We start from the raw sequence: 15,284 nt of genomic DNA on the forward strand, positions 1-15,284 counted from the left end.
TAATAGAAAACAGGATTCCCATCTCCTAGGATTAGGCGTACACAGTGATAAAAATCTCTTAAAAGTTTCTTAGGAGACTGGGACACAGTGCTAACACCTGGTGTACTCCCCACCAGGGCCTTAGCTCAAAGCTATTGGGTGTAGCTTTTGAATCTTGATAAACATTAAAATGGAATATTAGATACAAGGCCCTTAAGAGGTTTCTGCAAAGAGCACATTGAGAATATTTTGGTCAAGGAGAATTCACCTTTGGACAATGCAATTCCTGTTTTCCAACAAATGCAGAGGATGATTGACATGGTGTGGAATGAAGCACAATACTTAGTGTCTTAGGTGGTGGATATGGCAATCATTCTTCAAGTCACTATGAGATTAAACATCTACCACCCATGGAGGATGGTTGGCCTTACCATTCTTCTTGATGTCAAAAAAAAAAAAAAAAATTGAATGAAAAAGTCCAGATACTCAGGCTTTTGAACATGGAGCAGAAGAGGGAACTTCCAGCAGGGTAGATGTTTGGATTTTTAAAAACCTATTCAGTTCAATCAACCAAAGTATATTTTGAGGGGCTGCTGTCTGCCAGGCAGTATTCTAGGTATTAGGGATAGAGCAATTTCAGCTCCTTGTTACTTAGAATGAGGGTTTGAGTGGGTGGGTGGAGGAGAGACACAGTGTAGTATCTTTAATTGAGGAGTTTTCAGTTTCCTGAATTCATATGCATTTTAATTTTTTTTTTTCAACGTTTATTTATTTTTGGGACAGAGAGAGACAGAGCATGAACGGGGGAGGGGCAGAGAGAGAGGGAGACACAGAATCGGAAACAGGCTCCAGGCTCTGAGCCATCAGCCCAGAGCCCGACGCGGGGCTCGAACTCACGGACCGCGAGATCGTGACCTGGCTGAAGTCGGACGCTTAACCGACTGCGCCACCCAGGCGCCCCTCATCTGCATTTTAAATATCTTCCCAGACTATACCCATCACGGAGCATGGGACACTTCGGGGGTGGGGTGGAGGGGTAAGCATCACAGGAAAAACTCCTACCTGACCCAGGTACCATGGGGGAATTGCTGTCAGCAGATGCCACATCGATAGGAGGTACTGATCTCTTAAGTCAGTGTCCAACACACTAACTACTATCTTGCAGTTTTGAAAGATGCAGGGCTTGGAGTCTTCCTGAGATAGTAAAGTTATCCAGGTCAGGGAGATAACACAACATATCACAGTTTAAAGCATAAAGAGACCTGATTTCTTCTCCATTAACCAGCTCTGTGGCCCTTGAACAGAACACCAAACCTCTAAGAATTAGTTTTCCCATCTATAAAAGGAATATCATACACTTACTCAGGGTCTGTCATAATTTTATCGCAAGGATCCAATGAAATAACACTGTGAAAACAGTGTAAATCTCTGTGTAAAAGCACGTGGTCGCATATCCGATGGCGCTTCTGGCCATGCCCAGAAGCAGAAAGAGCTGCCGGAATCTCCACCCACGTGGGTGTCAAGTTATTCCTGCGAGAGGCCCACAGGTCGTAGCCCTCCAAGAGTTCTCAGTGTGCTTTTTTTGCCAGAAGGATGACCTCCAGCTGAGTACTGTGTCTGTGCTAAAGTCTGTAGGCAGAGATGAAACCTCTCTCAGTTCAACAAAATCCCCGTGTGTGAGGGGTTCTCAACGGGAGTAGGCCTGTTGGTATGCGGCACAGCTTAGCCGTCTCATGTGATGCGGATGGCTGTCATACTTTCCTCACCCACAGACGACAAGCACTTTTTTTCAGACAAATTGGAAGCTTTCTTTGGCCAGTTGTAGATAGCTCATATCCTAGTATATTAGAGTGTCATCAAAGTACCAACCAGACTGAGATCTTTATTGCTTATCTGGGCTTCTAGAACCCAAGACCCTCTATTTGCAGGATCCCTGGTTGCCCACTGTCAAAGAGAAACTTCTGAATCAATTTAAAACTTTCCTTATTTAATTCTAAAATTTCCCCAGGAGATAATATATTTAAGACATTATCAGCTCTGCTTGCTTGAGGGACTTTAAAACAGCAAATGTTTTCTCCATCTGCTGTGGGCCAAGGAGTCTGCTTAGTTGGGAAAGAGCATAGAGGATGAAGGGTGGCCAAGGGTGCCAAGATTTGCCCCCTTCATAGCCCAGCTTTGGTTCGGGCGGGAACCCAGCCAAGGCAGCTCTTGCTTTTGGAAGAACAAGCGGAACACACAACTTACTTTTAGAAGATTTCATCTTTGTAAACAGTGAGGTCTCAGAGGGTTGAAATTTCTTGGTTACCAAGACCCTGACTGCAAATTAATGAACAAATCCAGATAGTCAGGCTTTTGAACCTGGAGCAGGAGAAGAAGGTGCTTTCAGCAGGGTATGTGTTTGGATTTTTAGACATATATTCAATTCAATCAATCAAAGCGTATATGTGTGTAGTTGAAGTATAATTAACCAATTAACTAAAGTATGTTATGCATGCCAGGTGGCATTCTAGATGTTGAGGGCAGAGCAGTCTTAGCTCTTTGCTACTAACCTTCTAGTGGCAGGGGAGACAGACAGCAAACAAACTAATACATGATGCTGTTAGCAATAAGCGCTCTGAAGAAAAACAAAAACAAGAGAACAGAGAATGGTAGAGAGAGGGAAGGTGTCAGCTGCTTTGCGCTATTGGATGCAAGTTTCAAAAGTGCTATAGGATCACTCTAAGAAAACTCAGTCTTTGCCAAGACCACTGGTGCCTCTTTCACTGAAGCCTGTCTTCTTGTTTGTCTCACTGAACTCCCTCTAAGCTTGCTCCCCAATATTGTTCCCTGTTCCAGAGGAGGGGCCCTGCAGCTCCATTGTCTGCCTGCTCAGGTTTTCCTAAAACCCTTCCACTAAATAAGGGGAAGGACTTTCCATTCCCTTCTCAAACAACACACGTACTGACTCAAATCTGGCACAAGGAGGGCTTTGACCAGCTTAACTTCAGGATTATTTTAACTGGCAACATACCCCTTTAAGAAGGAACACATTACAGATGGTCCAGTTAGGATGCAGGTTATTTTGAGACTTCCTGAATATCATTTCTTGGCTACTTCGTTCGAATAAATCATTTATTGCACTGTAAGAGTTGCTGGGGATAATGATGACTAAGACTCAGTCCCTGCCCTTGAGAAGCCCACAGTCCAGCTGTGGGTGTAGACATTTAAAAAGATAAATTGCAGCACCACTGGGTGAATGCAACCTTGGGGTGTGACCAGGATGCTTCGGGAGCCCAAGGGAAGCGCAATGAACTCTGCCTCAAGAGTGCTGGAGAAGACTTCAAACAACTTTAATGATTTCTGATGCCTCATTTATTTATTCATTATTCATCCATTCATACATATTCCCTGCACAGTTTACATCAGGGTCACACACTGTCTTGCAGATATTGTTGTTTGGCCTGTTACTGTTGCTTGGTAACAACTTTATTGAGATGTAATCCATATACCGTACAATTCACTCATCTAGAGTATACAATGGTTTTTAGTGCAAATACCACCCATTTTAAATTTTTTTTTCAACGTTTATTTATTTTTGGGACAGAGAGAGACAGAGCATGAACGGGGAGGGGCAGAGAGAGAGGGAGACACAGAATCGGAAACAGGCTCCAGGCTCTGAGCCATCAGCCCAGAGCCGGACGCGGGGCTCGAACTCACGGACTGCGAGATCGTGACCTGGCTGAAGTCGGACGCTTAACCGACTGCGCCACCCAGGCGCCCCAAATACCACCCATTTTAAAACATCTTCATCAAACTCCAAAGAAACCTTGTACTCTTTAGCAGCCACCCTCCATCCTCCCAGATTTTCCAACCCTCTTTTCTAGCTCTATAGGTTTGTCTGCTCTGGACATTTCACATAAATGAAATCATGTGACATGTGGTCTTTTATGACTGCCTTCTTTCTCTTAGAATAATATTTTCAAGGTTCGTTTATGTTGTAGCATAAATCAGTACTTCATTCTTTTTTTATTGCCAAATGCTATTCCAATGCATGATATATCCTTTTTGTTGATCCATTCATCGGTTTGATGGATACTTGGTTGTTTCTACTTTTCGGCCATTATGAATAATGCTGCTATGAACATTCATGTGCAAGATTTTTGTATGGAGATATGATTTCAGTTTTCATCATATTTAAGTGTGGAATTGCTAGGTCATATGGTAATTCTTTTTATTTACTTATATATTTATTTAATTTTTTTAATGTTTGTTTGTTTATTTATTTATTTACTTACTTATTTAGAAAATGAGTGGGGGAGAAGCAGAGAGAGAGGGAGAGAGAATCCCAAGCAGGCTCTGCACTGATAGTGTAGAGCCTGATGCAGGGCTTGATCTCATGAACCCTGAGATCATGACCTGAGCTGAAATCAAGAGTCAGACACTTAACTGAGTCACCCACATGCCCCTCATATGGTAACTTTAAGTTTAACTTATTCAGGAATCGCCCAGCTGTTTCTCCTAGTGACTGTACCATTTTACATTCCCAAATCGGCACTGCATGAGGGTTCCAGTTTCTCCACATCTTCACCAACACGTGCTATTTTTGGTACATTTGTTTTTTAAATGATGGCTATCTCAGAGGGCATGTAGAGATACCTCACTGTCATTTTGATTTGCATTTCCCTGTTGATGGATGATATTGAGCATCCTTTTATGTTTATTAAGATTTTTTTTTATTATTGAGTTGTAAAATTTTTTATGTATTCTAGATCCAAGTCCATTATCAGATATATCATTTGTAAATATTTTCCCCCATTTTGTGGGTGGTCTTTTCACTTTCTTCATGGTGTCCTTTGAAGCCCAGAAGTATTTAATTTTTATGAACTCCAGTTTTTCTATTTTCTTGTTTTCTTGTGCTTTTGCTATTATATCAAAGGGCCTGAGTTTTTCCTATTTTATTTTATCATTTTAACTCTTATACATAGGTCTTAGATCCATTTTGAGTTTATTTCTACGTATGGTATGAGGCGTGTGGTCCAATTTCATGCTTTTTTTTTTTTTAATGTAGATATCCAGTTGTTTCAGCACCATTTGTTGAAAAGACTGTCCTTTTCCCTTTTGAATTATTTTGACACCCTTGTCAAAAATCAGTTGACAGTAAACCTGAGTATTTATTTCTGGATTTTAATTCTATTCCTTTGATCTAGGTGTCTATCTTTATGTCATACCACACCTGTCTCGATTGTGTTGCTGGGTAGTAAGTTTTAAAATTGGGACATCTGGGTCCTCTTTGTTCTTTTTCAAGATTGTGCTGGCAATTCTGGGCCTCTTGAATTTCCTTCTGAATTTTAGGATCAGCTTGTCAGTTTCTGCAAAGAAGCCATCTGGGATCTTGATAGGAATTGAGTTGAATCTGTAAATTAGTTTTGAGAGTATTACTATCTTAACAACATAATCTGATCCATAAACGTGGGATATCTTTCCATTTATTATGATCTTCTTGAGTTTCTTTTAATGATATTTTATAGTTTTAAACATATGCTTTGCATTTACTTTGTTAAATTTATTCATAAATATTTTATTATTTTTGAATAAAAAGAATTCTATTACAGTGAAATTGTTTCTTAATATCATTTTTGGATTGTTCTTTGTGACCTGTTGGTTTTTGAAATTAGGAAAACTTACAGATAAAGTCTGACTCTGACTTCCTGTGAAAAATCAGATCTAGTTTCCCAAATAGCAACAAAGGACTGGAGTGCGTAGTTTGGGTTCTGTCCTACTTTTAGGCCATTTTGTTCTGAGTTTGTCCTCATCTGGCTACTTTTTTATATCTGGATTAATTCAATCATTAACATTGTAATTATTAAGCAATGAGTTTTTGACCTTTATGGTTGGTCTTTTGGGAAATCTAAGTTATTTAAGATTTAATTGAATAAGGGATTAATAGTATCTAAATGTTTAATATGATAATTAAAAAAAATTTTTTTTAATGTTTCTTTATTTTTGAGAGAGAGACAGAGAGACAGGGCATGAGCAGGGGAGGGGCAGAGAGAGGGAGACACAGAACTCAAAGCAGACTCTGGCCTCTGAGCTGACAGCACAGAGCCTGATGCGGGGCTCAAACTCACAGACCATGAGATCATGACCTGAGCTGAAGTCGGATGCCCAACCAACTGAGCTACCCAGGAGCCCCTAATATGATAATTTTTATATATATATCCTATCCTTTCTCAAAAGTTATTCAAGCCAGGGGTGCCTGGGTAGCTCAGTCAGGTAAGTGTCCGACTTCAGCTCAGGTCATCATCTCATGGTTTGTGAGTTCGAGTCCCACATTGGACTCTATGCTGACAGCTCAGAGCCTGGAACCTGCTTCAGATTCTGTGTCTCCCTCTCTCTCTGCCCCTCCCCTGTTCATACTCTCTCTCTCTCTCTCTCTCTCTCTCAAAAGTGAGTAAACATTTTTTAAAAAGTTATTCAAGCTATATCTTACTCATTCATCTCAGGAACATTGGTGAGCTAGGCTCTCCACTGGGGATACAAAGAAGAAACAGACACCATTCTTGCTTTAAAAGAGATACACACACATTAACAAAAAGTGCCATATGGGCAACTAGAGTTTTATAAAAGGTCTGCTAGAAGTCCATAGAGTGTGCAGAGGAGGACTTAGGAAAGGGAGTGTGGTCAAGACTGTGGGTAAGGAAGGGGGAGAAGAGGAGAGGATTCATGAAAGAAGTGACCTTTGCATGATGATAGTTGGGAACTTGTCCACTATGCTAAGAAAGTTGGATCTTTTCCTGAGGACTGGTGTTTTCTCTAAAGGGTGATTCTTGGACCACCTGTAGCAGAATCACCTGAGTGCTTATTAAAATGCAGTTTCTCAGACCTACTGAAGCAGAATCTCTCAGAGCCCAGGAATCTGCTTTTTAAAATATGCTTTTTAAAATATGCTTTTTAAATTTCTCTGGTGATTTTGAAGTTCTATAAAGTTTGAGAAGCTCTGTTTGAGGATGGAGGCCCTGTAAAGTTTTTAAGTGGGAGTGGAGTAGGATAAGATGGAGTGATATCATGCCAGACATGAGTTTCAGTAAGGTGTTAGCTGCATTGCAAAAAGCATATTTAGAGGGTAGGGCACCAGAGACTGTCGTCCTGGGATTATGTTCAAAATTCAGTACTAGGGTGAAACTCAGGTAAAGAATACATTGGACAGTCCCTAAGATCTCCCACATCTGTACTCCTGGACTGTCAAAGGTCAGAGTCAGTGTCTTATGTTTTTGTTTGTATTTACAGGGAGGTCCCCTTTCCCTGGGGCAATTGAGGTCAAAGTCTAGGTTGGGACTACGGGGTTGAACAAAGAGATTGTTCTCTTGCTTACTGCCAGCCAAATGGATATAGTTTATTTCAAGTGCATTGAACATGATGTGATGTAACTGACAGGCAGAACGTGCCTAAATGAGGATGGTAAAAGTTGGGGCAGGAGGTGGAGTTGAGGGAAGAAGACAGTTGATATGGAGCTTGAACTGCTCAGCCCCTGACTGGGTGACAGGTTTAAAAGCAGGGGAAGAGTTGAGTTGTCTGGCTCACGTAAGTAGGTAGATGGTGACACTGCTTGAGATCAGAAATGTAAGTGGAGGTATAATGTGGATATATTTAATTTGAGATGAAATTGCAATATTCCTGTAATTATACTAGTCAGAAGCATGCAAAAGAACTTGTGTTGAAAATCTCTGTGCCATCAGCGCCCAGGTAATAATTGAAGGCATACACGGTAGAGACTGACTTTATTGGACTGGAGTAGAACTTGGAAATCAGAATTTCCTAAGCTTCACTTGTGTTCTAATGTTCAGTCAGGGTTGAGAACCAATGGTATAGCATGAGAAGAGAAGGGACAATTGTTTAAAGAAAAGACAGGGGTGAAAATAAGGAACTAGCAAAGGAGACTAAGAAGGAACAGTCAGAAGATAAAGGTGAGGAATCAGAGAAAATGCTCTCATGAAAGCCAAGCAGGGAGAGAAGATCAGAGGAAAGAGAAGGAGGTAGGTAGAGGTCAGCAATGGCAGTGCCCTAGGCAGATGAACCGCAGAACAGAAACGGTTCTCTAGAATGGATCATGAGAAGGTAGTCGGTTTGCTCAGGCAGTTTCAGTAGAGTCTTGAGGCCAGGAACTACTATAGTGAGTTGAGACATGCGTAGAAAGAAAGGAAGTGGAGACAAAGTCTCAAGATTATGAAGAGAATGTCCTCCCTCTAATCCCCCCTTTTTTAGTGGGAAAAACTGGAAGTTATTTAAAGGTGGCAGAAAAATCCTGCAGTGTTTTTGGGGAGCATTGGTGGCCTCTACTATTGTCAGGCATTTATTGCATGAAGGTCAAAGTTCTGATGGTTTCAGAGTGTCATTCTTCCCTGTCTTATGAAATGCAGGGCCTATGCCTGAAGCCTTCTCTTCAACAGTATTTTCCTGTACTCCTAGCACAGAGGCAGGCACATTCTAAGGAAGGACTACTGTATGCTATTGTATGCTATTGAAAAAAAAAATGGATTTAACCCTACTTAATAATTAATAAGCTGTGGTTCCTACAGGTTAAGGTAGGCTTATATTATTTTTATTAATATATTAATTTTTATAATTATATAATTTTTATGATCATATAATTAACTTTTATAATAATACAATTATTATATAAATTTTTTAATTTTTAAAGTATTTATTTATTTTGGAGAGACAGAGAGAGACAGAGCACGAGCAGGGGAGGAGCAGAGAGAGAGGGAGACACAGAGTCCAAAGCAGGCTCCAGGCTTTGAGCTGTCAGAACAGAGCCTGATGCAGGGCTCAAACTCATGATGAGATCATGACCTGAGCTGAAGTTGGGTGTTTAACTGACTAAGCCACCCAGATGCCTCGGCTTTATTAATTTTTAAACCCAATAATAATACTACCTACTTATTAAGGAAACAAACACTATAACTGCAAAGTGAAAAGTAAAAACCTGCCTCTCTCCCATTCCCAGAGGAAATCACCGTTAATGGTTTCTCATGTGTCCTTCAGACATTCTTTCTGAGGATATAAGAATATATATATGTTCTCTTTGGGTAATAGAGTCAAAGTCCTCATTCTGTAAGAGAGTCAGTATGAGAAATTCTCATAAGCTAGCTATCATGCCTCCTCTCTGAAAACCCCAGTAATGTCTTCAAAGCCCAGGATACACACAGCTATGAATAGGCTGTTCACCTCTCCCTGGGAGCAAGTGGTTGAAGCTCAGACAGTACAAAAATATTATTGTTGCCTTGGGGCATGAAGAGAGAGCATGGGCTGGGAGTTAGGTAAGCTGTCTGTCAGGTGCTGAATGGGAAGGTTGTCTGAGCACTGCTGAGCTATGCTACTTTCTCACCAAGCTTGTATGCCTCTAATAAAGGTCTTCGGTGTCCTCTCGGGGTCATGAATTAGGGAGTGTCTTCTGTCTCATGTGCCACCTCCTGTGGTCCCCAGAAGAAGCTGGTTTCATCCTGTTCTCACTACCGTGGCCCCCAGGCTCATCTCATTGTTACCTACCTGAGTAGACCAAAGGAAGAGTCAGTGGGAGCCAGCTCAATGACCCTCTCTGTTTCTTCTTTTCCTGTTATACAAGGCTTACACACAGAGTCTCAGGAATGGGCTACAGACTCTGGAATAAACCCCGATTCAGTCTCACTGAATAAATGAAACTGAGCCAGGCACTTCCCTTTAATAGACCTTAATGTCCTCTTCTATTAAATGGAATTAACAATAATGACTCAACTCATAGAAAGAGAAGATAAATAATCTCTTTCATGATTCTCCTATCCTTATGAGGCTGGGTTTCTTAAGAACAGAGACCATATCTTATTCAGATCCACATTTAATAAATGAGTGAGAGGTATCGTCATTCCCAGTTTATACCTAAACCAACAGACTAAATTTCTCCTTCCCCAGGCCTCGACACTCAACCACTGTCTGCGTATGTAGTCATCAGGTACCTAAACAAAGAAAGTGGATGGATTCTTTTTATGTACTGCCCTTTCCCTGCTTCCTCATAGTAATGGTTTCTGAGTAGAATGAACTGTGTGAGTTCATGGGAAGACGAAGTCCATTCTGGGCTCCAGGTTAATTGTGAAAAATCAGGCATTGATTCCCTCCCTTCATTTTGCTTAGAGTGGCTTTCTCCACACACACCCATGGTGGAAGAGGAATTGTAGTTGTTGTCCTATCTCCTCAGGCATGACTCCTGTGTCTTCAGAAACTTCAGTTTATCACAGTGAGGCTGGCAGAAAGTATCACCTGTGCCACTGCTGACAGTCAAGTGTATGGAACAAAACCGAGGTTTCAGTGAAGGAAAGGGGATTGGAAGCAATGCCTGGGTCTGTCTCAGAAGGAAGCAACGAGGTGGTTATTGCCACGAAGTGTGATTAAGAACAAAGCCTTAGAAGATTCTCTCTCTCCCTGTTTTTTTCTCTCTCTCTGTCTCCAGTAAAAACCCCTTTCCTCATTGATAACCCAAATCCCACCATTGGTGATTCATTTCACTGGACTGAGAATTGTCCCTACAACGACATTGTCCCTCACATGGGTGTTAAGCCTCATTGGCATTGGAGCATCCATATTCCACCTGACTCTCTTTGCCTCTTTTCCCATTCCTGTCTGATATGCAGACTGCTCTCCTTTCCTGTTAAAGTCCCCACCATCCACTTTATCACCCAGGGATCTCCCCTCCCACTGCCACTAAACTGCCTGAGAAGGGGGCGTGTTCCCCCCAGCCTCCCACTTCACTACAAAACCTCTTCTATTAAGGCTGTTTGTTGCCAGTCTCTAAGGTGGGGACTAACAAAATTAATAAACAGAGGAAATGACAAAGAAATCCAGAAGTCTTCCAAAAGTATCATCCTGGTTTATAACTCCTGAGTCTCCTTCTGAGTCTTCATTTCTCCTGGACTCCTCATTTATCCCCTAGGATGACAGACCAGTCAAACCTTCACCTTCCTCCGTCTCTTCTCTCCCTGTGCTCATTTTAAAGATACTGTTGAAGTTGAGCAATAGAAGCTTTACTCATTCTTTCAGCTAGTATTTATTGAGTACCAACATATCCCAGGCACTATCCCAGGTGCTGGGAATACAGTGCTGACCATGGTGTTTACAGTCAAAGGAATCAAGACAAGCAATAAACAAACAAGCTAACAAGTAAACCTGAAAAACAGTGGCATGAAGGTGATGAGTGAAGGTTGTGATGAAGGGTGACAGGAAGGGGCTTCTGGGGCAGTGACATTTGAGTTAAAACCTAAAGGATAAGAAGGAGTCGGTCTTAGAGAATGAAGAAGAACTAGGCAGAGATAGCAATGAGGGGAGAGGAAACAGCAAGTGCAGAGTCCCTGTGTTTGGAAAGAGTTGGGTGTATTTGAGGAATAGAAAGAAGGCCAATGTGGCAACGAAGTATATAGGAGGAGAATGACACAGATGACATTGAGGAGGTGGTAAGCAGGGGCCAGAAAATGCAGGGTCTGGGGGTTTATAGTAACAAGTTTGTTTTGATAATAAATGTCAGAAGTTTTAAGCAATGGAGGGACATGGTCTGATGTGTATTTTTTAATGTTTTATTTATTTTTGAGAGAGAGAGAGCAAGCAGGGGAGGGATGAGGAGGGGGGGGGACAGAGGATCTGAAGAAGGCATCTGCACTGACAGCAGAGAGAGAGAAAGAGAGAGAGAGAAAGTGGGAGAGGGAGAGAGAGAGAGAGAGAGAGAGAGAGAGAGAGAGAGAGAGAGAAACCCAAGCAGGCTCCATGCTGTCAGTACAGAGCCCAATGTGGGGCTCGAACTCACGAACCTTGGAATCATGACCTGAGCCGAAGTCAGATGCTCAACTGACTGAGCCACCCAGGCGCCCCTAAGGTGTATTTTTGAAAAAATTACTCTGGCTGAAAATTTAAGTGGAAAAATTTGGTGTTTGTTTACATTTCCCAAAAGTGTGCTGGTTATTATCACCTCATCTTAAATTGATGATTTACAGCTCAAGATGCCCCGCACATCTGTACTGACGCAGCCTCCTGGGGGAGTTGGAGATCAGCCCAGACCCATATCCCACCTGTGTGGGGAGCTCATTCTTTCTAGGGTGAGGGGTACAGAAAACAGAGGAGCAGGAGCTACGTTTTGAAATGGAGGAAGACACTGAGGGGCATGAAAAGCTGGAGCAGCCAGGGAGGATATGAAAACAATCTTTTTAATGCACCTTGACATGGAGCTCAGACTCTTAAATCTCCTTTCCTGATTGTTCTGAGATGGGCTTTCTACCACATCCCCTAAATCTAGCTTTCCTCCCCTAATAAGTCTCACGGGTTATTGAACAGAACTCTCCAGACATCACTTACTTCCCCGGTGTTCAAGCCTTGGGAAGTTAGGTGTGATTGGTATGAAGTGTTCAAAAATGTTTTTGTGTGTCAATACTGGAGACCCAAGAAGAATGTGACAAACAGGAATCTGACTGAGAATGGCCAGGTGATTGTTCTGGCCAGGGTCCTCTCCCCCGCACTAGGCTATGCAACATTTGGTAGACTGACCTGCTGTTAGGATGCTAAATCTGCAGAATTTGCTCAGAAATACTACAAGAAGTGTCTGGGAAGGCCCCCACCCTCCCAGATCCTGCCATCTTTCCACATTGCTCTTGCCATTTCCAAACAGAGGGAGCCTGGAAGACTTCCAAAGGAAAGCTAAACAGGAAGCATATAATTTCCAAGGAGCTGACAGATCACTTTCAATCAGACCGCTTGGCTCTCATAACATTTCCGAGCTCATTCTCAGAGAAACACTCTCCCTCGTCAGCTAAGGCTCTGCTAAGAGGATTTACTCCCACAGCCTCACTTGGCAAAGCTACACAGAAGACTACTAAGTCTGCATCCCTAGGCTTAATTCTTCTCCACCATTCCAGAATCCAATTTTCAACTGCAGGCTTGTCATTTCCTGGATACCCCATTGATGTCTTTCAGTCAACGGGTCCCAAACCAACTCATCATCTTCCCCTCTCCTGGTTTTCCTGTTTCTGTTAATGGAATCACTGTTCCCTCTGCTACCCTGGCTGGAAGCGTCTGAGTCATCCTTGACTCATCCTTCTCTCTTATTCTCTAGATCAAATCAACTGCCGAATCATGTAGTATCTATTTCCGTGATGTCACTTGAATTCATCCCCTCCTTCCTATTGCCACCATCTCTCCTTGGTGTGGGCTGTCATTACTTCCCCCTTGACAGGCACATCCTCACTAATAACCCACCTCCATACTGCTGCTGACATGAGGCTTCTCTCACATACACACTGACCAACACCTCCCTCTCCTACCATAGCCTATCATGGTTCTCACTGCTGCCACAGGACATATTATAAGCTGTGTTTTAGCTTATAAGGCACAATTCCTTTTCTAATACTCCATGTTCAAGGTAAATTTACTAATTCCTGGTGTGGGAAATTACTTTTTTTTTCCTTTCTTGAACCCTTTTAGTAAATGATCTTGTGAAAAAGGAAGATCTTCTATTACTCAATTCTGTATTTACGCATTTATATGCTTGTTTTATCTCCTCAGAAGATTCTCCATTGCTTTAGTGTTTGCCTCACATAACAATTGAGCACATGTAGGTACCCCGTGCTGTCCTAAGACCTTCACCCATGAGGAAAAAAATTAACTCATAGCAATTCTAATAGTATCTCCCATTTTATCAGTGACAAACTGAAATGCAGAGAAGTCGAGTAACTTCCTGAGGTTCCATAACTAATAAGTAGCAGAGCTAGGATTCAGATTCACACAGTCTGGCCCCAGAGCCCATGCTGTTTACCAATGAACTCACATTGTCTTTGTTAGCTGCATTCGTGGTATCATAGTTTGGATTTAGCTGATGGTTTATAACTGAACTGAAACTTAAGGCATGTGCCCATTAATGGTCAGAAATATCAATGGTAGACTGAGTGTGAGAATGTAACTTGATATCAGAAGCTGACTTAAGGTGTTTCCTAGGAAGTCACTATGAAGATGAGAAATGTCATCGTGCTAGCTTTTTTCCTACTTACCCTTTTGTTTTGTTTTGTTTTTGTTATTCCAGTACATGGGCTGTATCGAAGTGCTACAGTCAATGAGGTCACTGGATTTTGGAATGAGAACACAAGTTACAAGGTAAGAGAACAAAAGTAAGGCAGACTTTTGAGTGCTGTGGTTTGAAGTCATAATAGTTTTTCCCTGCAGGTATTTCATGCAAGCCTCCAAAGTCACCATGGGCTTTTATTTGAATGGCTGGAAGGTAGGAAATAGCCCAGTGACCTTGGATGAGTGGGTTTGTCTCATCATGTGAAAGATTTCCCAGTTGTGTCATGGAGCATCTGCATTCCATATAATAACTGATAAGATGATGCAGTCATAGAAATAGCTGGTTTCCCAGGTACCAAAAGTACTTAAGATTATGTCTGGAAATTGAACATTATTGAAGAAGTAGCTGGAAAGAAGACCGGGGAAGAATTTTCTGTGTCAGAAATCCCAAGTTCTCCCCATTTGTGAGACATGAGAACCCACTTACTCCTTGTCTGAGTCTTCCTCCTCTGTATACAGTGAGCTGCATGGAAGGGTTGAACCAGGGGAGCCTTGCCCAGGGCGGCCCTAGACAGTGTAGGGGAAGAACCAGAGTCATTACACAGAGCACAAGTCAGAAGCAGAAATACAAAGCATGGTTCATTAAGGTCAAGTTCAAGGCAAGACTGGAAAGAGGACCAAGTGAATGCCCCCACTGGTAAGTGGGGTAATTGTGAGGTGAGGGGAAGAGGTGAGAGCCCTGGGTTGATGTGAGTGATTTAGGATGAAGCCTTGGGCGTCTGTTCTGTGTGGTGCTACCGTGCGCATCTGTGGTTGTGGGCCACCTTTTCCAAAGGTGAATGTTCTCATTATGAAGAGAGGGTAACTCTTCCTAATACTCATCCCATGAAACTGTAGGCCTGGAAAAGGTGTCCTGTGGTTCAAAGTTTTGGGAAAAGGAATCCTATTGCTCTTTAGGAGAGTGGCAGTATCCACCAAAATATCAAAAACCCCAAGAAGCCCTGTGCAGTAGTTTAAAAAGTCTATCTCAAGATTGTCTAAACTTACATGGTTCCAGAGTCCTTTTTTCACGTAACATAAAGGAACATCCCACGGAACCCTAGCATTCCATGAAATGCTCTTTAGGAAATGCTATTTTGGACTCTCTGTGATGCATTCAAATCTGTCTTCCCAAGTTCCCCAGCAACCTTCAGTATTTCCTTTGGAGTCTCACAGATGAAACCTAATTCTACTTTTGTTTTGTACTCTTGGTGGCCACC

The 15,284-nt window shown here is 42.1% G+C and overlaps 1 protein-coding gene across 1 annotated transcript in view; it reads left to right on the plus strand.

The window, feature by feature from the left end:
* Positions 1–15,284, plus strand: part of SHC4 (SHC adaptor protein 4) — a 127,729-nt gene that overhangs the window by 24,314 nt on the left and 88,131 nt on the right. The window contains exon 2 of the mRNA XM_045449799.1: positions 14,045–14,115. Coding sequence (XP_045305755.1) covers positions 14,045–14,115 — 71 coding nt within the window. The remainder of the gene's footprint in view (positions 1–14,044; positions 14,116–15,284) is intronic.

Source organism: Leopardus geoffroyi, chromosome B3 (assembly GCF_018350155.1).
Source record: "Leopardus geoffroyi isolate Oge1 chromosome B3, O.geoffroyi_Oge1_pat1.0, whole genome shotgun sequence".
Classification (NCBI taxonomy): Eukaryota; Metazoa; Chordata; class Mammalia; order Carnivora; family Felidae; genus Leopardus; species Leopardus geoffroyi.